Raw genomic sequence first — 24,370 nt, 5'->3', positions numbered from 1 at the left:
TAGTCGCCTACTGCAATCCGAAAGGGTGGCCTCCTCTCTGTGCCCTTAGTATTGCCGCTGCTGGGCGTTGTTAACTGAGGTCGTTTGCTTCTGCAACTGATTCAGTGTGTCATGGTTTGGAATCTGAAACCCACCCTCTCAGATTTGTGAGTTTGGTTCATGTTGTTCTTTCACTATAAGAAGAGGCATTGTTCATTCTTCAGTTGAGACTTTGAGTTCTTTGCTCCTTCCTTATGAAGCCGATCTGTTTTCCCGACTCTGGAAGCACCTGTATGATGTAAATCTCTCTTGGCCAAGCTTCCCGAGACATTTTTCACATCAGACCCTGGAATTTTCGCATCAGATCTTTGAACCACCTTAGTATTATTATGTAGATCCTGTGTCAGGAGAGAAAAAGGACTCTGTGTTGATCGTTTGCTGCTGAAACCATGTAAATTTTGCCCTCTTATATTTTTGTTGGTTCACATCTGCCACCTGGTGGGAGGCTTCGGTACCTGTTTCCTTTCCTCTTTGTTCGAAAATCACTTAAGAAAGATCATTCTTTCATCCGAGTCAAAATAAGCATGGAGGAAACTTTTGTGCCTTTTCGTGGGATCAAGAATGACCTTCAAGGAAGATTGAAGTGTTACAAGCAAGACTGGACTGGTGGTTTCCGGGCAGGCATCAGGTGATGACTGTATTATGCAAGATTATGTTGTTTCATTCCTTGTATAATCTGCTCATAAATGATTCATGGTTAAAATCCTGTTTTCAATGTATTTGGTGAAGCTTTAGGCTTTAGATTGCATTCATCACTGATTTCAACGTTATATGTCCATGTTCATGAATTTCAGGATTCTGGCTCCAACTACTTATATATTCTTCGCATCTGCAATCCCTGTTATTTCATTTGGAGAGCAATTGGAAAGAAGTACTGGTAAGAGACTAAATTCTTCAACTGTTCTTTGTTCCTTTTTTTTTTTTTCCTTTCTTTCTGAAGTTGTTACAGGTGAAACATCAAAAAAATTATATGATCATATATAGATCTCATAGTCACCGGCTTTTAAAAACCAATACTGCATCTTGGTTCTGGCAGATGGTGTTCTGACAGCAGTGCAGACTTTAGCATCAACTGCACTGTGTGGAATTGTACACTCAATCATCGGAGGTCAACCTTTGCTGATTCTTGGAGTTGCAGAACCCACAGTACTTATGTACACGTTCATGTTTAACTTTGCCAAGGATAGGGCAGATTTGGGTCGAAACTTGTTTCTGGCATGGAGTGGATGGTAAGAAATTTTTGTTCTCAAGATTAAATGAATGCATAGGTTGTTTAAATTCTATGATCAGGCATCAGTGTTCTTGTTTAACATTACAGGGTGTGTGTCTGGACTTCCTTCTTGCTATTTTTACTGGCAATCTTAGGTGCATGTTCTATCATCAATCGATTTACTCGTTTAGCTGGAGAGCTTTTCGGTTTGCTGATAGCCATGCTCTTTATGCAACAGGCTATTAAGGTAAGAATTCAAAGATCTTGTACTATTGAAGTAGACCTAGTACTGGACATGCTAGGTAGTGTAATCTGCAGACTAGATACTAAATATACTATTTAGTGGTCCTAGTTTCACCAACTTTTTATCTTTCCTTATTTAAACAATAATGATAAGCAATACTTGATTTTCGTTATTTAAGATGAGGCAAAGAAATAAACCATATCGTTATACAAAGACCCTCTGTGAACAAGAAAGATAATATTGAGATTAAAAAACAAATTCTGTAAGTGAAAGCTGTTTTGACATCCCTCCCTCATTCCCTCCCTCAATAAGTAGAAAAGGTTTCGGCATGAAACATCCATCAATAACATCAGCTATGCAATTTAAAATATTTTATGAAAGTATTGGCTCTGCATTTTTTCTGGTGTTTGATGACTTTAAGATGAAATTATTACCATTAGAAAACATTGTATGAGTACTTTTTATGCCAAGAATGTTCCCGTACAATAAGAATTTAATGTACTTTTGCTCTAGGGGCTTGTTGATGAGTTCCGCATACCCGAAAGAGAGAACCCAAAGGCGCTAGAATTCATTCCATCTTGGAGATTTGCTAATGGAATGTTTGCTCTGGTTCTGTCATTTGGCCTTCTATTCACCGCACTAAGAAGTAGGAAGGCACGATCGTGGCGCTATGGAACTGGTATGCATGACAATTGGACTAAATATTATATAGCTTGTTTTCTTCTTGTATGTGCAAGGATCTTGCCTCTTGAGCGGCTGGAGTTGGCCTCATTTCCTAAGACATTTTGAACTTGCAGGTTGGTTAAGAGGCCTTATTGCAGATTATGGGGTGCCCCTCATGGTCCTTGTCTGGACAGGAGTATCTTATATTCCTACTAGTAGTGTTCCAAAAGGAATCCCTAGACGCCTTTTTAGCCCAAACCCTTGGTCACCTGGAGCATACGAGAATTGGACAGTGATCAAGGTATATATGTTTATCGCTTGTAGACAAACATGAATCAAGTGTTTACTGTCATTATTTATCATTTCCTGCATATTTATACTTGCAGGAGATGCTCAATGTGCCCTTTCTCTACATTCTTGGAGCTTTCATACCAGCTACGATGATAGCAGTCCTATATTATTTTGATCACAGTGTAGCATCTCAACTTGCTCAACAGAAGGAGTTTAATTTAAGAAAGCCAGCATCATTTCATTATGATCTACTGCTATTGGGCTTCTTGGTATATTGTCTCCACCACTTTCTATGTTGCTTCTATTTTCCATGTAAAGAAACACCATAGATCTCAGCTTCTTGCTTAAAAAATTATTTTTGCTTTTGGACGGCAGACTTTATTATGTGGACTTATTGGAATTCCTCCATCTAATGGAGTCATCCCACAGTCGCCAATGCACACAAAGAGTCTGGCCACTCTCAAACATCAAGTAAGCTGCAGAATTTCTGCAACTTCTTAGGAGTTTTTAAATTGTAATTTTATCTATTCATTGCCAACTTTCTTATAATTTAGTTCTCCTCAGCTTCTTCGAAGTCGACTGGTAGCCACTGCACGCCAAAGTATGAGCCAAAATTCAAGCTTGAGCCAACTGTATGGTAACATGCAAGATGCTTATCGGCAAATGCAGACCCCTTTAATTTACCAAGAGTCATCTGCTCGAGTATGAGAAGCCACACTTTGTTGCTATTAAGAGTGACCAGACCTGGATTGACCTATTGATTTTAATTAATTGATCATGCAGGGATTGATGGAGCTAAAAGACTCGACTGTCCAACTTGCTTCAAGTATGGGAAATTTTGATGCACCAGTTGATGAGACGGTATTTGATATCGAAAAGGAAATTGACGATCTTCTACCAGTTGAGGTTAAAGAGCAGCGTCTAAGCAATTTGCTTCAGGCTATGATGGTTGGAGGGTGCGTTGGAGCATTGCCATTCCTCCGGAAAATCCCAACATCTGTTCTATGGGGATATTTTGCTTTCATGGCCATAGAAAGCTTACCAGGAAACCAGTTCTGGGAAAGGATTCTCCTGCTTTTCACTGCACCAAGTAGAAGATTCAAGTGAGTCTCTTGTTAGCACTGTTATTTAATCTCATCTAATGATATGCCTATTGCTGTTTTATATATTCGTAACAAATTTCTGTCTAACAGAGTGCTTGAAGAGCAACATGCAACCTTCGTCGAGACCGTGCCTTTCAAGACAATCACTTTCTTTACTCTCTTCCAGACAATTTACTTGCTTGTCTGCTTTGGAATAACATGGATTCCTATAGCTGGTGTCCTTTTTCCACTAATGATCATGCTTTTAGTACCTGTAAGACAATACTTTCTCCCAAAGCTCTTCAAAGGAGCACACCTTACTGATCTAGATGCAGCAGAGTATGAAGAATCACCACCCTTAGCATATAACCTGGCAGCGGTATGTTCATCGACTCATATTTTGATACTGATATATGTTTTTGGTTGTAGATTTCTGTACTTGACCATGCCACTTTTTCTTTGAGCAGGAGATCGACATTGCCAAGGGATGCTCCTTTGCAGAGAGTGGGGAGGTCCTGGATGACATAGTCACCAGAAGCCGAGGTGAGATTAAACATATGAATAGCCCCAAACTAACTAGTTCAAGCGGAACCCCAACAAACGACATAAGGGGTAAAACCAGTCCCTGGTTGTCAGACAAAGCCTACAGTCCTAGATTGAATGAACTGAGGCAGGATCATAGTCCTCGGCTTGGGGGACGAGGGCCAATCAGTCCGAGAACTGTAGAGGTTGGACCATCCAAACTCAGAGAAGGTGCTCGGGATTCCCCATCAAAGTAGTTCTGGGCAGGTTATATCAGTTTCCTAACATGTTCAGATAGATAATAACCGTGCCAAAGATAAAATCTGTTTCTATTTTATGTTCATTTCTTTGTGGCAGTTGTTGTAGCCTCAGAACTTTTAAGATCCTCCTACATGTCTACTTAAGATGAAAGCCTATTACCATCCATCCATTTTTTCTTTGTCTTTTTTTTCGCTTGGTTTGTTTGTATTTCTTGACATTTGAGTATGATATTATTGAAATCTACATTGGCCGGGAAACTTGAACCTGTATATTTATGGTGTTCAGTTCCTTATTTGAGGTGCAGACATGCAGAAAGCCCATGCTTATAGTGTAAATGCTAAATTCTGATATGATCAGCAGTATTTGAACTCGGATTCTGCCTGTGATTTAATCACTGCCTGTAATCAACCACATGAATGCAACATTGACGATCGCTCCAAGGTGTCTATTATGGTATCAACCATACGAAGGGGAGACGACAACCAGGTAATTTGATGTGTCCATGAGAGGATTGGAGTAGCTGCAACATGAAGTGTTGATTTATTATTATTATTATTTCATTATAAAGAGCTGGTGTCTTTTACACTCATTCAAGATTCTCTTGCCGATTTCACATGTTTGGTTGTGAGAAAGCAGTCAAAAGGGGTGCATGTTTCAAGGGAAGTGCTCGCTACTTTTGTTTTGTTCACATGCAGAGCTTTTTTGAGTTTTTTCTCTTCTGAAACAGAAGGAGATCCAAGTTGAGAGAAAGATATAATTAATGAGTCGTAGAGTAGCATCATCTTGTTGAGAGAAAGATTGCATCTCAAAAGTTTTTAGGACTGTTAAATGTCACATAAAGGAATACTAAAAGCCTGAAGTCAACATCTAAAAATAAAGAAAAGAGAATGGAAAGAGCAACATCCAACCTAAAGAGGTTGAGCATCTTTTCAAAAAGCCAAAGTAGATTGGATTCTGCACATTCTCTTGCTGCCATATAGATGATCATAGTGCACAAAGCCATGCTTCAAAGAATTACAAGTCTAATAGATCACATGATACTACTAATTTTAAGAAATCTGGGACTAATTCTTCCATTCTGATATGATCTCAGCTACTGACAGACACTCCCAGATTGAGCTCCATCGGCAAAGAGTTCATGAGCATCTGAAAGTTAGAAACTGACAGCAAATGCTGCTGCCACCAATGCAAGGATGTCTATAAATCCATCCTGCACCAGTAACCAAAGTTTGTGAAAGCTAAGCAAGACAACATATGATAAGGAGTGCTGAAAAGTAATGGTTGTGGTTTCATTTCAGATGACGAAGAAAAAGAAAACCCTCTCGAGTTGTTCACCACAAATATTTATTCTTTTAAAATTGTCTCTGTGACAAAGAAACCACACAGCTTTCTTTCAAGAACCCCATTCTCCTATTTGCAATCGTTCAAAATTTGGATCTCTGAACAATGTACGCAAGGAGAACAGATTTCAATTCTTTGGTTGGGCTTGAGAACGAATAAATATTACAGTGGACCAGATGGAAAAAAAGCCTCAGCAACTCCCATACACTGTTGCAGGCAATGTTGCTTAGTTCACTGCCTTGACCACTCTGAAGGAGTCCATGACGTCTCGTAGATCCTTTTCTTCCTCAAGAAACACATTTTCAGGGGTCTGCAACCTCAACTCATACAGCTGGTTATTCTCAACACCAAGAACTGATAAGTAACGCCTGTCCCATTCAAGTCGTTGTATCCTGTCCTGTGGCATAACAGCCAACTCATTGTTGCTTGCATATGATTTAATGTTTACCTGCAATAGAAAGAAGGTAAGATATGGAGAGAAAAACTTCGCTTGACAGTGTATGAAGATTGAGTATTTAGTAGCGTAACCAAATGGAGCATAATTTCACTGGGATGTAAATCTACATGCAACTGTGTTAACACACTATGTAGTGCAAGCAGAAACACATGATCCTATTCAAGTTTGGGTTCATGTCTAGTTAGCAATTTCATCCTTAACCTACAAAAGATGATGATGCAATCCAATAATGATCAATACCAAGCATATATGTAGGTGGCACAGAGCTACTTGGCATTGAATTATCGAATATCTAGGACTTAAAACTCTTCAAGTACACAAGTGACCATAGGAAATGGTGACATCATGCTATTCTAAAAATACAAAAGCACTGAAATTAAAAGAAGACTAGGCAAGAAATTCTATGGGATGTTTATCCTAGTTTTAATATAAAATCGGAATCCCATCACCTAAAAGTTTAAAGCTTCTTTAATCTACAATCTAGTGGACCAGAACCTTGCAGATAAAGCTTATTAATTGATTTTAACCCTTTCCATTTGCCATGAACCCAACAGAAGGTTTCATGCAAGGGGTGGAAAACTTACCTCAACTTGATAGTAGAGCCTACCATCATCAGCAATCCTTGATGATGCTGATAGAATGTTTGATTCACGCCGAACTCCTAGTCTGGTAGACATGAATTCGGTTAAATACTGCTTGAGAACCTTATTGGCAGCCTCTTGTGGTGTCCCCAAATCTTCGACACTTTTATATCTTGAGGATGAAGGAGAAGACAACTCCACAGATAAATTCTCATCAAGAACAAAAGGGTCCCTGAAAAATATGTCTGCTCCAGATCCTCTAACTTGGATCCAATTTTGTGGATAGAGAAATGTATAGCCATCAAATGTATCTATATACTCTCTGAATCCAACTGATGGCTCAGCTAAGGTATCTTCACATGATCCCAATTGTGAGAATACAAAACTCGACAACACAGAAGCCATGACATCTCTCCTGGTAACTGTGCACATTTTAGTTGACAAGAATAAGATATGCAGAAAAAATAAAATGTTTGCAGGAAGGTGCAGATCATAGCATAAGTAAAAGCATATCATATCCTCAATCCAATGAATCATGTTACACTAAACTGCAATTTAGCATCTAACAACAGTTACTAATTCAATAAAACTAACCTAGAATGCTAGTGCAACTGGTACCAAGGTAAATGTTATCATTTAATCAGAAAAAGATCTGGCAGTATGCAGCCCACTGTGTCATCAATGGAAGCAATCCACTTACTTTTTGGTCCATAAGTCTACCAAGCAAATATTCATCCTGTATGCATAAGAATACTCATCATATTATGGGTCCAAGTCATGGACAACTCCTCTTCAAATGAAGCCCTATGCCCCAAGAAGAAGAAAAGGACTAGAAGGAGACCCTATCAATAGAAAACCTCAACTTCAAGAAGTTATAATGCTCCAACTATTTATGACCTGTTATATGGATCTTGTTCCCCATTGAAGCAAACAAGAAATACAATGTTCCCCATTCAGTATGCATTCTTCTACCCCGAATACCCGCAACCCCCTATATTTGCATGCAAATTTAAAACAAAGGCTCTTTTCAACATCAAAATTACCCATTCTTTCTACATTAAAATTGAACATAAATGTTCAGCCTAAAGACAAGACCTTTATCTCCCTATTCGTTCCACTGGCTCCCCGAGAGCACATTTCTCCAAATGATTCCACATACATAATAATACCAGCTACTGAATCTAAAAACTCCAACTAGTTATAATTCCAACAAATTCAAAAAATCTTTTTGAGAGAATTCATATCAAATAAGTATCTATTGAGCCGAGCAAACAGATAGAAAATTTCGGACTTTGAACCCTAAATTACACTGCGGTTGCAGTCCTGATGCAATTAAGGTTTTCATCCGCATTGGCAAGGCAACAACGGGAAACTACAAAACAATCGAGAGGGCGGGGTTACGTGCGGCGATGGAGTGGTGGCGGCAGGAGGGGCTGCTGCCGTTCTCGTTCCTCGTGCTCGTCGACGCCGAGACAGGAGGCACGGCCGACCGCCGGGTTCGGGAAGAAAGCCGAGGGGCAGAGATCGAACCCATCACGGCGATGGATGCGGCCATCGGGATGCGCGCAGAGAGAGAGAGAGAGGATAGGCTTCGTATTGTCGATTGGAGTGAGCTCGACGCCAACTCAACAACAAAATTTGGGCTGTCGAGCCCACTTCTACTTTGGGCCGTAATCAGTGGGCTACAGTCCAATTGAGTGCCATTGGGTTGGGCTGTTCCAATTGGGAGGAATGTAAATTTACACAACTTATAATATCACGAATATTGAACTAATTGGTTTTATACATGTTATAATTTTTAGATTAATATGCATGATATAAATAACAGATATTTACACATTTTAAAGGGCATAATTGCATATTTAGCAATGCTAAGGGACCTACTGGTCTAACTTCATTAGGTTGACTTTAAAGCACCTGAAAAATAAAAAAAAAAACTTTATTTGTCCTGTTTATAACAATCATTGATGAAAATATTTTTCCTTCTAGAATCTCAATAACACACAAAAGAAAAGGAACTTTTGAATCACTCCATAGTCATAGTCATATTAAAAATTATCCTTATATTAAAACCATTTTAATGTATAATTTAATAGTTGTGTTTTTGTGTTATATATACAAGAGTACATAATAAATAATATATCAAAATAGCCTCTTAATGCTATTAACATATCAATTATCACTGTCTAACACGAGGACACATGCAGATATTATTGCCGGGTAGGTTTAGATTACGGCCACTAACACACACTCTGAAGGCCAAACATCAAGCTCGGGGAGTAAGTCTACATCACGCGTGATGGTTGCCACTGCTGTTGACACGCAAAAGACTCGAAGCCTTTCCTCAGCTTTCCATCTCCATTTCTCCATCCACCCTCTCCGACTGGTCCGTCTACGTCCCTGTCATCGACTTGTCTTCCTCCACCATGGCCAGCGTTGACGAAACCATGCATGGGTGTATGTTAATCTGTATGAATACAAGTGTGCTGGCTGAGCCACCTACCTTTGCCGCGGCGGTGCCTACACACGACTCTGCGACTTCCCAGGCCGCAAGAGGACACCAGGAGAGTACTCTTCTTGCCGCATTTTTCCAAGACGTGCTGCTTGATCTGTCCACTTACCTACGACTTGTGGTCTTCCTCCCACCTTCCTCCGTCACCTCCGCAACCACAAGTTCTCGTTAGAGCGTACAATGACTGCTGCCTTGTTTGAGGACTCCTCTCTTCTTCTTCTTCTTCGTGCGTGCTACTACTTGTAAGCACAGCTTTGGTAGCTTCGCAGGTCAAAAGATTGGAGAGGAAAGAAGGAAGAGCAGACGGCGGATTGGAAAGAGGGACTGAAATAATGCTTAGGTCAATGAAGCATATCATCCACTTGAACATGTGACGTAAGTTAGCATGAAAAGGAGGCTTATGGATCAGTGGTAGGATCCGGAAACCCCGGCCTCTCTTTTGACGGAATTTTGCTGCTGTCTCCTGCTATGGCATCAGAAGTCCAATCTCATGCACTTTCATGTTGTTTGAGCATACCACTTTGCATAGATCATTTACTGTTTCATTTAAGGAAGAAATTTTTACTTGCTGTAAGAGAAGCTGTGTTTGCCTTTACACCCACCAAGAGATGCTTTTTCTAGAAAGCTTGGACTAGATAACCTTTATCTTGTCATTAGGAATCATGGTTTGAAGGTATTCTCCTCTCTAACCCCACTTTTGGACTTTCTCCACCAAAGCTATAGTTTCATCAAAGAGGAAAAAGAGGAGTTCTTTGAGGTCTTGACTTGGAGCCATCAAGCTCGTGTTATTGACCAGGATTGAATCAAGATTAGAACCTTTCATGATTGAGTAAATTCTAATAAGGAAGCTTTCCATAAACAACTTGGGTGTCAAAGTCAATATTAAATTATAATTCCTTCTTTCTTCTTCTTTTTTATCTTAGGTTTCCGCCAGGCTTGATGAAATATGGTGGCCTCTTTCATCTCTGATACTTTTGCTTGGGGAATGAGTTGTGCGGCTTCATAAACTCTGTATGCAATGCCTGTCTTGATAAATGCAATCAACATTTATCACGATCAAACATTGTCTAACAGTACCCAATCATAAACCAAAGGTTTCGATTGGCTTACCCCTTCCTAAGCCATCTTTCCATGCTACTCCTTATCTTAGATTGGTCGACCTTATCTCTTCTTTATGTTCTCTCTGTCACTTTTAGCTATCTATGCTTGACTCTGTGTCCCTTGCTGCACAATTTTATGCCCGCAATTCCCTCCCCATCTCTTTCAACATTACGTGATGACAACCATATGAAGTCACTCAATTATTTCTATGCTCAACAAGTAAACAAGAAGAGTGTTTAAAATGGCAGCCGTACTACTGCTGTCTTGTGCAAATTTTGGGTAAGAAGGGGCCTTATCAGCAATGACGATCAAACATGGATTAGATTTCCGCCACATTTGACGTAAAAACCCAATGTGATGTTTACAGTGACCAGCCTGAGAAGACAACAGAGGAAACAGAGGAAGCGGCCAAGAAAAGCTAAGTCAGACTTCAAAGCTCGCTGCTGCTACTTGGATTTCCATCACATGTCTCGTTTCCCACTATGCATATAGAAAAAGCATTGCGTCCTTTTCATCGATCCACGTCGCCGTCCACCTCTTACTCATCTCTTTCTTCCAGTTTTCTACCTGTCAAACTTCCTATTTCCTACGTACCCATCACATAGAAGGATCCAAAGGCACATGAAATTGGGGGAGGAACAGGAACAGGGGCTTATAAAAGGCTGCTTACCTCTGCAACAGAAGCAGCACAAAGTGAGGAGGAGATGGAGGAGATCAGAAGAGGGCCTTGGACCACGGAAGAAGACCTTGTGCTCATCAAATACGTCGCCCAACATGGCGAGGGCAGATGGAACGCCCTCGCTCGCTGCGCAGGTACCTCGAACAGATCTACAGCGCTGCATGTTTCTTGTTGTCTTCTTCCTCGAGAGTACTTAAGTTGTCATCAAAAGAGCAATACTTGCTTCATGTCAATGGAATGTTTTCTCTGCTGCACCAAAGATCAAATAGAACGGCAGGAAGAACACCTTTCCTGTACGTACTGATCAAATTTACGGGTCCTTATTCGGAGCAGGACTGAAACGAACGGGAAAGAGCTGCAGGCTTCGATGGCTCAACTATCTTCGTCCAGATGTCCGGCGCGGGAACATCACGCCGGAGGAGCAGCTTCTCATCCTCGACCTCCACTCTCGTTGGGGAAATCGGTAAGCACGCAAACCTAACACGTGTAACTCTAACAGCCTAAACATGCACAAAAGTCTGAAGTCTCAGTGTTTATATATGTGCGACTGCTGATCCGGTGGCTCCAAGAACTCTTTCTTTGTTATCTTCTTCACTTATGGGGAATTAAAACCTAAGAATTTTCTTTTCTTGAACGAAAAAAGAACCAATTGATGGCAGTCTAAATCTGCTCGATCCTCTTATCATATGTTGTGTTCTGGCAGGTGGTCCAAAATAGCACAGTGTCTTCCGGGAAGGACTGATAACGAAATAAAGAACTACTGGAGGACCAGAGTGCAAAAACACGCAAAGCAGCTCCACTGCGACGTCAACAGCACGACGTTCAAAGACGCAATCCGGTACGTGTGGATGCCACGCCTCCTCGAACGAATCCGAGCGGCTTCCGGCGGCGCCGCTTTCTCTGCCTCCTGCAGCAGCCCCGTCGCCACAGCCACAGCCGCCGCCGCCGCTGACCCTCTGCCTTCTCACCCGCTCAAGCAACCGGAGCGGGCGACGCTCGGCCCGGAAACAGTTGAGTCGTCGCCGTCGGAGGACTCGCTTCCGACTCCGTTCTCGTGCTTCGCCGACTGCCACTCCACCACCATGCAAGGTTGGGGTGGGTGGGTACCGGATTCCCTATCTCTTCCCGTATGTTGCGATGAACAAGGTGGATGGCCGTCGGGGGACTTGTTGAGCAGTGAGTCCTTGTGGAGCATGGAAGACGACTGGTTCATGCAACACCAGATTCAATCTTATCAACCCTATTGCTGATCTCTCCTTTGAAACAACTGTACTTGTTCGATCACAATTGTAACACAACCCTATAATTACTGATCCCATCATATTCTTCCGACAATTGTAGTGTTGCCAGCTGGAGAAAGCATATATGTCTAATTTGCAGGCAAAAAAGATCCACGAAGAAGAAGGAGTAGGTGAGGTATAGTGCTATAAAAGCTAGCATACCACAGTGATGATTCGATAAGTCATATGTTTCATATGTTTGATGTGATGAAGCCAAGTGAGGAGAGGAGATAGATACTTGAACAATAAGAGCACGGCATCTGAGCGTCGGCTGTTGCTCGCTTTCGCAGATGTTACGAGAATTCACATATGAGCTTCTTAGTTTCCGTAATCCATTTGACAAAGCTACCAGAGTCATCTAACAATCATGATATTTTTTGCTGGTGGAAATTGCTATATGAATCCAAAACACTAGCCTTTGCAACTTCTCAAATACGCTTATGTTTTTCTTTTTTTTTTTTACAAAGGATAAGTGACGAAAATAAGATTAAAACCTAAAATATTATGATAAACTATCAAAGTATTTATCGACTAAACTAAGCTCACTTTGATCTTATAAAAATTTTATCGTAGAAGCATCAACGTATATTCGAAATGAAAGTACTATTATCTTCGATCTGCCAAATTTAGTAAGTGTTCAATGAGCATGCTGTTGGATCGATATGCCACATCAATGTTTTCTTACTAAATTAATTGTTACAAGAATAACATCATATATATATATATATATATATATATATATATATATATATATTGCGGGTAAGTGAAATATAAAATATAAATATCTTATATTTTGGAACAGAAGTGGGACAAAGAATATGAGATATATATGCTTTTTATATTAAAAATATTTTTTTTTCTTATCCAAGTTTTCAATACTCAATCATCTATTGTCTTTCCCATGTGATAATATTCGAAAAACAAATTACATCGAATCAATTTCATCAAATCAAATTTATGATCAAATATAGTGTAATTATGACCATAAAATATATAAATTGCTTTCAAGATAGTGGTGTCCTTCACAAAGGTCTGACGAATGCTTGGTCGAAAGAACCATGTTTGACAAATGGCAGCGTGCGTAACAAGGAAAAAGTCAGCAGTCTAGTGGACACGAGATGGGTCGCTCACTGTGGAAAATAGTTGACCGACGACTATTGTCCTTTTAGAGGGGAAAAAAAGGAAGGAGATCATAACGAGACTGGTGGTGAAATGTAGACAGGAGGCAGTCCACCGACCCTGCTGCTTTCCTTCTCGACGAGCTGGTCTTTTCCCGTTCTCTCTCCGACGTTTCCACACAGCTGTCCATTTTGGAAGTCTTCGCCGGCCGGCAGCGTGCCGTGGGTGTCGAGAGTCTACTCGTTCGGTCACCCAGCCGGACCACTGCATATTCAATCTATGTATTGTAGTCGTAATATGTTTGACTCGACATATTTTCTATGTATTGTAGTCGTCATATGTTTGACTCAGAAATATTTATATTAGAGATTGAGAATTTGTAATCTCATTTGATATATTTGAAAGTATTAATAAACTTAGTTGATAAATATTTTTGATAGTATACCATAATATTACTGTCATATACCTTTGTGTCGATTCTAGGATTAATACGGCTTGGTCCTGCTATGAAAAAACATGATCATTCATGTGAATTCCTAGGACGAGGAGGGGAGGGTGAATGAGGTCGGATTAGGGATCGACTCTTAGGCCCCTACATGTTTATGATGTTGACCTGAGGTGGGATTGATCGTCTCTCCTACATCGCGTTCTTGCATGATAGGTCGACGTCAGGAGGGGGATTCCTGACTCAACTCCTCTGATGATTAAATTAGTAAGTTATTTTTGAGATGAAAAGACTTTGATTCCCTATTCTGGGCTGGGGTTTGAAATTTATGCTTATGGAGGTGGCTTGAAAGTATATGGGTTATTAATGCTCATCGTAGTTCCGTTCAACACGATCGACCCGTACGCTCATGACGGCATGGGTCATCCCGTCCAGATGTCGGCTATATCGCAACATCCCGTATGGTTCCGAATGGTGAGAGATTGATAGTGCATGATCTGCTATGTTGGCTTCACTCCATACGGGACATTTGTTGGGTTACCTCACGTCAGATCCTTAGTGGTCACCCGCTATCACTCTGTGACTGATGTAGGAATATCCACTATCAACTACTCTCTTTCAATTGAATTAATATCTAATCTCATGCATTTTAGCCCATGTAAACTTTGGATCATCTAATTTAAAATCAGTAAATTTCATTAAAACCACATTTATGGGTTTTTCAGATAACACCTTTTCTTTTCATTTTGCCCCTCCCTTTATAAAATGACCAAAATATCTTTTACTATAAGAAATAATTTTCTATCAAAATTCAGTTGGGTTAAAGTGATTTTTTGAGTTAGATAGGTTTAACAGTAAGTCAAATTGATTATAGTTTTTTTTTATAGAACCATAATATTATGATTCAGATCATTTTTTGATATAATAGCAAAAATATTTTAAAAATAATTTTCCTTTAAAATTCAATTGGATTAAAGTGATTTTTGAGTCAGATCGATCTAATACTAAATGAAATCGATTGTAGCATTTTTAATAGAATCATAATATTGTAATTCACATCATTTTTTAGATAATAAAAAAAATATTTTAATCATTTTGTAAAATGAGTCATGGTAAAATGAAAAACTCATAAACGTAGGATTTTCACTCCCATTGAATGAAATACTATATTTTCTTTTCAATTAATTTGGCTCAGAGTGTTAAGAAATGATTCATAGGTAATTATCTATATAGTTACTATGTTGTAGATAGTTATATGTATGTTCAAAGTAATGACCTATGATCTAAGAGTTTGGGGGCAGCGCCTACACTTAATCATGGGTGACAAAATGGAGTGAGGTAGTTATTACTATATTTTATAAATAGGACCATAGTTCATGAAGTAAGGTAGTGTATATTTGGGAATATCTTATAAGTATTCTAAGTCTTACATCTTGTATTAATACTACTTTAGTTTTTTTGATTGAAAGCATTCTCTTTTAATTGCATTATAGTATTTTAGTTTTATCTTTATTTTTTACTCCTCCATCCTTAATATTTGTGGTATCAGAATTAAGTTTCAATCTTAACTTAACTAAACATTATAACTTTTAATGATAATTTTATGTCTCAACCTCTTATTCCTATTTTCTTGGACAAATGCTACGAATCTTGGAGTATCAAGATGAAGACTCTATTTAGTCTCATAATATTTGAGATTTAATATAAAATGGATCCGTAGATCTAGATAAGAGAACCAAGCTGAGGGAGAATATAAAAAATGAATCAAAAGCATTATTTTTCATTTAATAAGTTGTACATGAGACAATCTTCTTAAGAATTACAACAGCACAACCTTAAAGCAGGTGAAACTTCAAACTCTTCGTCGTGAGTTTAAAATTTTATTCAAGAAAAATAATAAATCGGTACAAGATTTTCTTTCTCGAATAATTAAAATTATTAGTTAAATGAAATCTAATAGTACATAAATTTATGATTATATAATTATTATAAAAGTTTTAAGAAGTTTAACTCTAAAATTTGATTATATTTTTATCGTAATTAAGGAGTTAAAAAATCTATCTATATTTTCATTTGATAAACTAATGGGTTCCTTGCAAGCACATGAAGTAAGGTTGAACAAGTAACTTGAGAAGAGTGAAAAAAAAAAAAAAATTCAAATTAAAGGAGAGTCTTCTACTTCAAAAGAAGAGAAAAAATTCAACAAGAGGACATGGCAAAAGGAGGACTTATGATAGAGGAAATAAAAGAGGAAATGGAAGAGGATACTTTGATGGGGAACAAAAGCAATCAAATTATAATAAAAAAATATAAGAGTATAATTCAATAATACTATTGTAAAAATTTTGATAGACATATTATTGGAAAGAGAAAAGTAAGTAAGCTATGTGGTGGAAAATGAAAAAAAAGAAGAAGTTGTTTACGACTCAGTCACAAGTTAATTATATCTCAAATGACATTTGATCTTTGGATATTGGATATTCTAATCGTATGTTATGCCACTTTGGGCAGTGATAATGCTGCCAAGAGATGGTATTGTCTTGCCAAGTGATTGTACCATCAGAGCTCGGTCTCCGAGAGCTCTGTCAGGCTATGGTACCGCCAGACTAGGCGATGGTATCGCTCAGTAATAACGGTGGTATCGTCAGTACCCCAAAATCCGAGGATATGACATTTTTTTGCTCCAATTCTGAAGTTATTGGGGCCTATAAATACCTCACCCTTTTCTATATGAAAGGGCATGAAAGTGTAAACAATATCTTGAAGTCTTGGGGTGTTAAAAGTGTTGTAAAAGTACTAAAAGTCCTCCTACTTTTCTAGTGTTGTGATCGTTCAAGAGAGGTGTGAGCCTTGTAAGGGTTATTTCCTAAACTCATAAAAAGGAGAAAGCATAATAAAGAGGGTGGTTGATCTTCGTCCATTGAAGGAAGACCATTAGTGGACATCGGTGACCTCGACGGAGGAGGAATCAGAAGTGGATATAGGTCAAAACGACCGAACCACTATAAATTCTGATGTGCTAATTTCCATTTTGTTTTTTACTACTGTTATTACTTTCTAAGTTAACTGTTAATTCATTTACTCTAAAGTCAAGCACTTTCTGAAATTGGTTTTCAATGAACGAATATCTTACAAAATCGATGATTTTTCTACTACACTAATTCACTCTCCCCTCTTAGTGTCGCTCTTGATCCTAACAATTGGTATTAAAGCAAGGTCACTCTCATTTGGTTTTAAACTCAAGAGAGATGGCATTTGCCGGCAACCAAGAGGGTAATTCAATTACACGTCCACCTATGTTCAATGGGACATATTGCACATATTGGAAGACCAGAATGAGGATTTTTCTAATCTTTATGGATTTTGAGTTATAGAACATTGTGAAAAGTGGTTTTCAAAAGTCTTCTATTCTAATAAATGATTGGAATGAGTTGGAGAAGAAGACTTTTGCTTTAAATGCCAAGGTTATGAATGCCTTGTTTTGCACTTTAAATAAAAACGAGTTCAATCGAGTGTCTATTTGTAAAATGACTTTTGATATTTGATACATACTTGAAATCACTCACTAAGACACTAGTAGAGTAAAGGAGTTGAAGATAAATCTGTTAGTTCATACTTATGAGTTGTTTCAAATGAAGTCAAGCAAAACTATTGTTAACATGTACACCTATTTTACGATTGTTGTCAATAGTTTAAAAGCTCTTGGCAAATATTTTTTGAACTTCGAACTTGTCAATAAAATCTTAAGCTCCCTTCCAAAGAGTTAGGACCCTAAAGTAATAGCCAATCAAGAGGCCAAGGATTTAAATAACTTCTCTCTCGAAAAACTTATCGGGTCACTAATGATCTATGAGATGACTTGCAATGCTCATGAAAAGCTTGCAAACAACTTTCCAAAGAATAGAAAGGATATGATACTAAGAACTCATAAAGACCACTTGAAAGAAAGTTCAAATGATGAGGACTACGATGACGACTTGGTACTCTTGACAAAAAGGTTCAAAAAATTTATAAAAATAAATAAATTTAAAAATGACATAAAAAATAAAATTGAACCCAAGAAAAATAAGTTATATGCTACGAATGTAAAAAGCCGGGACATTTCAAAAGCGAATATTCCTAAGCAAAAAAGAAGCAACCAAATAAGAAGAAAGTACTTAAAGCATCTTGGGACAACTCAAGTGCATCCAAAGAAGAGGAGCCAACCAACAAAGAGCAAGTTGCTTACTACGCACTGATGGCTATCGAAGATGATAAATGTTTACCATCACAAACTAGGAGCAAGAGATGGTACTTTGATAGTGGATGCTCAAAGTATATGACCAGAGATCCATCTCAATTCTCTAAACTCACTAGTCTAGACGAAGGATATGTCATAATTGGAGACAACAACAAGGGTAAAATCATTGGTAAAGGAACCATTGTAATAAATCTAACTTTTTGATTAAAGATGTGTTGTTAGTTGATGGCTTAAAGCATAATATTTTGAGCATTAGTCAATTGCATGATAAATGATACATTATTAAATTTGAATCCAATGTTTGCATTATTAAAAAATCACATAAAAATACATCTATGATTGGCCTAAAATAAAATAATATATACACTATCAACATTGATGATCTTTGTAATAAAATGTGTTTTTCGATTTTGAATGACGATGCTTGGCTTTAGCATAGAAGATTAGGTTATGCTAGCATAAAACTAATCTCCCAAATCTCATCTAAAGAAATTGCAAGAGGTATTCCTAACATTAAATTTGTTAAAGACAATGTGTGTGATGCATGTTAATTAGGAAAACAAATAACCTTACCCCATCACTTAATGATTTTTGATACACTTAATCACTTCACTTATGGAATTCATTGACAAATGCATCTCTCACGGATTTCAATCTATGAATTTTTAATGAGAAACAGATTTAATTTATGAAGTTTTATTGGTGGATTTCTTTTTCATATAATGCTCCCTTCCCATGAATTCTTCCTTACTCTTCTCATGAAGGAAGGATTTTATGAATTTTTAATGTGTGATGATTACTTGCAAGAATGATGATTTGATTTCATATAGATATCTTGATCATTTTTATGAATCTCTTTTCTTTGTTAAAATTAAAGCAATGAAACTCATTTATTGTTTTGAATTTGACTTGGTTCAAATCATTTCATAAAGTTGATTCTTAATGGACTCTTTCCATACATTTCTTTCTCTTCTTCTTATTTTTATGACAAATGAAGAAAGAAAATTACATATATAAAGAACAAAAAATCCCTTAGAGTAAAAATATTAGCTTATCCAAAAAGGTCATCATAAAGTTTTTGCTTACCTTCCTTTATGACTTGGATAAATTGGTATGAAACTTGTTTAATTTCGTTTACCACACTTGAATTGTTGAATGGTTCTCCTTTTTGTCGATGACAAAGGGGGAGAAATATAGAAAATTGATGACAAATTGACATTATAAATGTTTGAAATGTATCTTATCGTAAATGCTTGTATGTTTTGCGAATGCTTGAAACACATCTCAAATGCTTGAAACATATCAAAATGTATTTCATATGCATTATAGATACTTGAAACGTTTCATGAATGCTTGATGTCTATTATTATGATAAAGTATCATGAGCTTAACTTGCTATTTACAATCGATATCATGCCTCGGGATGAATTGTTATCTTTCATCAAGAATTGTCATTTTGCTAAATTTCATATTTAAATTCGTATCATACTTGAAAATGATGATTGTCTATCATCATTGGACTTAAAAATGTATGTCAAGCCTTGATATTATTTTTTATTGATAAATACGTGATATCATATTTTGAATTGATAAATCATGATAAGTATCATGATTTGCATGTTGATAAGTTTAAATGAATATAACTTATCGGTTCGATGCTTGAATTCAAGAGTATCTTTTCTCAAGTATGACATATAGATAGGAGAAGTTAAGGTTAACTCCGTCATCAATTGATTATCATTATCAAAAAGGAAAAGATTGTTGAATCTTAGATTTTGATGATGAAATCAATTAGTAAATTATTTAATCTAATATATAAGAAAAGTATACAGAATTAATTCCGATAATAGTAAGGCATAAAGTAGATGTTGAGCCGGAGTCAAGATTGAGATTTTGTTAGGAGTTTGAGAGTTTGTCGGAAGTCCAGATGTTCATCGGAAGTTCTGTCGAAATTGACCGAGAAGTCCAGGAGCTTGTCAAAGAAGCTCGTTGGAACTCGCTAAGAAGATCATCGTAAAGTTCAATTGCTTACTAGGAGTCCGCTGGAATTTGCCGAGAGATAGTCAGAAGTTCGTCAGAAGAACAATTAATATACCAGACCAAGATTACTTAGTTAATGTCTTAAATTATCATAGTTAGACCTTAAGTTGAGTTAGGATTGAGAGGTAATCCCACAAACTCATGTTGAATATCATATTTTGATGATGAAACAAATTGATAAGTGTTTATGATTTGATCTACGTTTTGAGTGACGCAGTATGCTTCGATCAGAGAGAGGCATTTAAAGCAGGAAGAATCATGTTGGGCCGGAGAAACATATCAGAAGATTGGATATCGCGCCGAAGGATTGGTCGACGTATCGACAGAAGGCTTCGAGCCATGGTTTCGGGCATCGGGCTAATAAGAGTGGATATTGCGCTAAGGATATCGGAGTTGCGAAGGTCAACTGGCCGATTAGGTAATAGGCCGCAAGAGAGGACGATGCGCCGAAGAATCGAACGAAACGTCAATGGACTAATGACATGTTGGATGACATGATTCATGCTTAGCAATAATTGTCTAGATCAAAGTGTGTTTTTATGTATGCAGGATTAACTATGATAGTCAGACATAAAGCAAAATGAAGTCTCGGAGTCAAGAACGCGATTTTGTTGGGGGTTCGAGAGTTCGTCGGAAGTCCGGACGTTCATCGGAAGTTCTGCCAGAACCAACCAAGAAGTCTAGGAGCTTGTCAAAGAAGCTCGTCAAAACTCACCAAGTAGATCGTCGTGATGTCCAGAAGCTTACTAGGAGTCCGCCGGAACATTGCCGAGAGTTCGTCAGAAGTTCACCGAAAGAAATCGAACTTATTTTACTTAGAATATATCTTAGGAATCGTAGTTAGCATATAATTAGAGTTGGGATTGGGAGATAATCCTATCAACTCTGTTAGGGGCCAACTGGGCCCGAAGTTGGACTAGTTTGGGCCGGATTCAAGGCCCAACCAGGATGTTGAAAGCTAGGACGACAGTGGCACCGCTTGGGAGACTCAATCTCCCAGGTGGTTTGGGTGATGGTACCGCCCAGACTGGGTGGTGGTACCACTAACAGTAAATGCTACTAGCGGTGGTACTGCCCCTGTCAGGCGGTGGTACCGCCCAATGTAGTGTGAGTGTAAGATTGACACTAGCGATGGTATCGCCCAACACAAGCGGTGGTACCGCCTGTACCCAGGAAACCCCTGATGAGATATTTTTAGGCTCTAAGTTTGAATAAACTCGAAGCCTATAAATACCCCTCTCATCTCTGGTTAAGATATACAAGCATAGAGAGTTTAAAAGTGAGAAAACGCTATAGAAATCTCTTGAGAAATCTCCTCCTCTAGCTTAAACTTAGAATTCTATTTAGAGAGGAGAGTGTGCTTGTAAAGGTTGTCTCCTAAACCTGTGAAAAGGAGAAGAAGGGTGTAAGAAGGAGGTTTATCTTCGCCTATTAAAGGAAGATCGATAGTGGATGCCGATGGCCTCGACGGAAGAGGAATCGACGGAGTGGATATAGGTCACGATGACCGAATCACTATAAAACTCGGTTTGCATTTCTATTTATGCAATTTATCTTTACTACAAACTTACTTGCTTTATATCCACTACGCTCTTCCATACGCTTTCAATCTCAAGTATCTTTCCGAAATTGGTTAAAGTTTTAACGTATGAAGATTTTCGAACCGATGTAACTTTTACTACTGCATTAATTCACCAACCCCCCCCCCCACCCCCCCCCCCCCCCCCCCCCCCCCCCCTCTTAATGCCAACTCGTTCCTAACAGTTGGTATCAGAGCTTCGTTTTTCTCATTTGGTTTAACACTCAAAGAGAAATGACTCTTTTCGGCTTTCAAGAGGGTCACTCTTTCATTCGTCCTCCTTTGTTCAACGAGACGAACTACACATATTGAAAAACTCGAATGAGAGTTTTCTTGCTTTCGTTGAATATCGATTTATTGAATATTATCAAAAATGGATTTCAAAGGTGTTCTCTTCTAATGAACCATTGGAATGATTTAGAGAAGAAGACTTTTTCTTTAAATGCGAAAGCTATGAATGCTTTGTTTTGCGCCTTAGACAAAATAAAATTTAATCGTGTTTCTATTTGCGAAACTATGCACGATATTTGGCATACTCTCGAAATCACACATGAAGGCATTAGCAAAGTTAAAGATTCGAAAATCAACTTTTTAATGCATGATTTTAAACTTTTTCGAATGAAGCCAAGTGAAACCGTTGTTGACATGTACACTCGTTTTACGGATGTCATCAATGGTTTAAAAGAACTTGGTAGAAGTTTTTCAGATTTTGAACTTATAAACAAGATTTTACGTTCTCTTAATAAGAGTTGGGATTCAAAAGTAATGACTATTCAAGAATTAAAAAACTTAAACCATTTACCAATTGAAGAACTTATAGGGTCTTTGATGACCTATGAAATGACATTCAATGCACGTGAAGGGCTTGAGAACCACCGTCCAAAGAACATGAAGGATTTCGAACTTAGAACAATTGAAGACTACTCGAGCATAAGCTCAAGTGATGGTGAACTTGAACTCCTCATGAAAATTTTAAAACAAAAATTAAAGAACAAAAAGAACACAACTACTTACTTTGAACACAAGAAGTAGGAAGCACTTTGGGATAAATCGAGCTCCTCCGAAGACGAAAAGAAAATCAACAAAGGCGAGGTAGTAAACTATGTCTTAATGGCTTTCGACGATGAGGTAACCAAAATTCTTTTAATTTATTTTAAAATTACATGATGCTTTAGCATGAGTTATTTTTAATTTAGTTTAGAAAAATTATATATAATTTTTTCTTGAAAATTACATGTTTAATGTTGTAATAAAAATATAAAAAATTAGAGATCATGCTTTTATTTTTCTAGCTTATTTTGAAAAAATGATCATAATAATTGTATATTTTATGAAAATATAACAAAATAATAATTTTATGCATGTTTTAAGAGGCAATAATGATTTTCATATTGTCTTTCGATTATAAATGATGATGCATGGCTTTTGTATGAAAAATTAAGCATAAAAAGTTAGATTTACCTAAAAAAAAATGCATAACTATAACAAATAAAATGATTTTGATGGAATATGCTTTATGAAATCATGCTTGATGTTTTAATGATATAATGAAGTAATAATTTGTATCATAATGATTTTTATTGATCTTGATGATTTCTATGATTTTTCTTGCTCTTTCAATTTTAAACTATGATGTATGATTTTTATACAAAAAAACTTGAGCATCATAATATGAAATCAATCACACAAAATGAAACACATCAAAAAAAATATTGTATTATCATTGGAATCAAAATGATAAACCAAATCGCTTGTTTAAAGAAGCCTTATGTTTAATATGTTATATTTTTGGTCATGATGAGGAAATTTATTTTTTGGTTTAAATGATGATATATGCTTCGATTTAGCATAAATGAAAAAGGCATGCTTCTATGAAGCAAACAACTTAAAATGAAATAACCAAAAAGGAATGTATTTCAAAAATAAAAGTTTGTATCATATTTGATGATTTTATATTTTTTAAATCATGCATGATGAGTTGAAGTAGTAATGGTTTGAATGCATGAATCGATAATTTTTTTTATCGCACGAATTATGACTTCGTCACTTGATACTCTAAATTTTTTATGATTCATGAAAAATTGAGACATTATGCATGAATCAAGTTCTCATGTGAATCTATCTATGTTGCCTTCATTGAATATTCCGAAAAGTGATTTTGATTATTATTTTGATTATTTAAAAGAAGAATGATCTAAATGATTCATGGAATTTTGGATTCATGACTTGATCTTTCATTTGTTTATAACATAGGTTGAAATCTTTGTACCTTCGAATTCTTCCATTCTCCTTTCAATTTTTAGAAATTATTCATATTATATGTTGAAGATTTGAAAATATGTTTTGGTATTATGAATACCCAAGAAATATTGATTTGACAAATTGAATAAGTAGAAAATGAATGATGATTTTTTTTTTCTCGATTATAACTTGTGATACTTCTTATATGAATCATCATCTTGATTCCTCGATATTTGATACATGAGATTTCTCTATGAATCAAGATCTTATCATTTGATCTCCTATGTTTCTTTTTGCTATTTATAAAAAGAAGAGATTTGATGAAATAAATCATTGCTTGTGGCATTCATGATTTGATATTAATATTTTTCATTTTTGATGATTGAAATAATAAATGGAATATTGATGTAATTATGAATGATGATTTGGTATTATGCATGCAA

The 24,370-nt window shown here is 37.1% G+C and overlaps 3 protein-coding genes across 3 annotated transcripts; 2 read left to right on the top strand and 1 right to left on the bottom strand.

Moving 5' to 3' along the window:
* The first annotated feature begins 239 nt into the window (after nt 1–239).
* Nucleotides 240–4,490, top strand: LOC135607322 (probable boron transporter 2). Its single transcript, XM_065099068.1, has 12 exons — nt 240–667; nt 834–916; nt 1,076–1,268; nt 1,358–1,496; nt 2,007–2,172; nt 2,291–2,457; nt 2,543–2,716; nt 2,823–2,918; nt 3,012–3,149; nt 3,231–3,550; nt 3,641–3,908; nt 3,997–4,490. The coding sequence occupies exons 1-12, from the start codon at nt 564–566 to the stop codon at nt 4,306–4,308; spliced, it is 2,160 nt and encodes a 719-aa protein (XP_064955140.1). The 5' UTR covers nt 240–563; the 3' UTR covers nt 4,309–4,490.
* A 1,149-nt stretch (nt 4,491–5,639) lies between these two features.
* Nucleotides 5,640–8,293, bottom strand: LOC135607323 (psbP domain-containing protein 1, chloroplastic-like). The gene is made up of 3 exons (XM_065099070.1): nt 8,093–8,293; nt 6,695–7,113; nt 5,640–6,101 (listed from the first exon to the last, which is right to left on the bottom strand). The coding sequence occupies exons 1-3, from the start codon at nt 8,244–8,246 to the stop codon at nt 5,880–5,882; spliced, it is 795 nt and encodes a 264-aa protein (XP_064955142.1). The 5' UTR covers nt 8,247–8,293; the 3' UTR covers nt 5,640–5,879.
* A 2,655-nt stretch (nt 8,294–10,948) lies between these two features.
* LOC135606463 (transcription factor JAMYB-like) lies at nt 10,949–12,484 on the top strand. The gene is made up of 3 exons (XM_065097495.1): nt 10,949–11,117; nt 11,317–11,446; nt 11,687–12,484. Exons 1-3 carry the CDS (start codon nt 11,009–11,011, stop codon nt 12,231–12,233), a joined length of 786 nt encoding a protein of 261 aa, XP_064953567.1. The 5' UTR covers nt 10,949–11,008; the 3' UTR covers nt 12,234–12,484.
* The last annotated feature ends 11,886 nt before the right edge of the window (nt 12,485–24,370 follow it).

This window comes from Musa acuminata, chromosome BXJ2-3 (assembly GCF_036884655.1).
Source record: "Musa acuminata AAA Group cultivar baxijiao chromosome BXJ2-3, Cavendish_Baxijiao_AAA, whole genome shotgun sequence".
Lineage (NCBI taxonomy): Eukaryota > Viridiplantae > Streptophyta > Magnoliopsida > Zingiberales > Musaceae > Musa > Musa acuminata.
The sequence above is the reverse complement of the archived record's forward strand: the minus strand, read 5'-3'. Positions and strand labels throughout refer to the sequence as shown.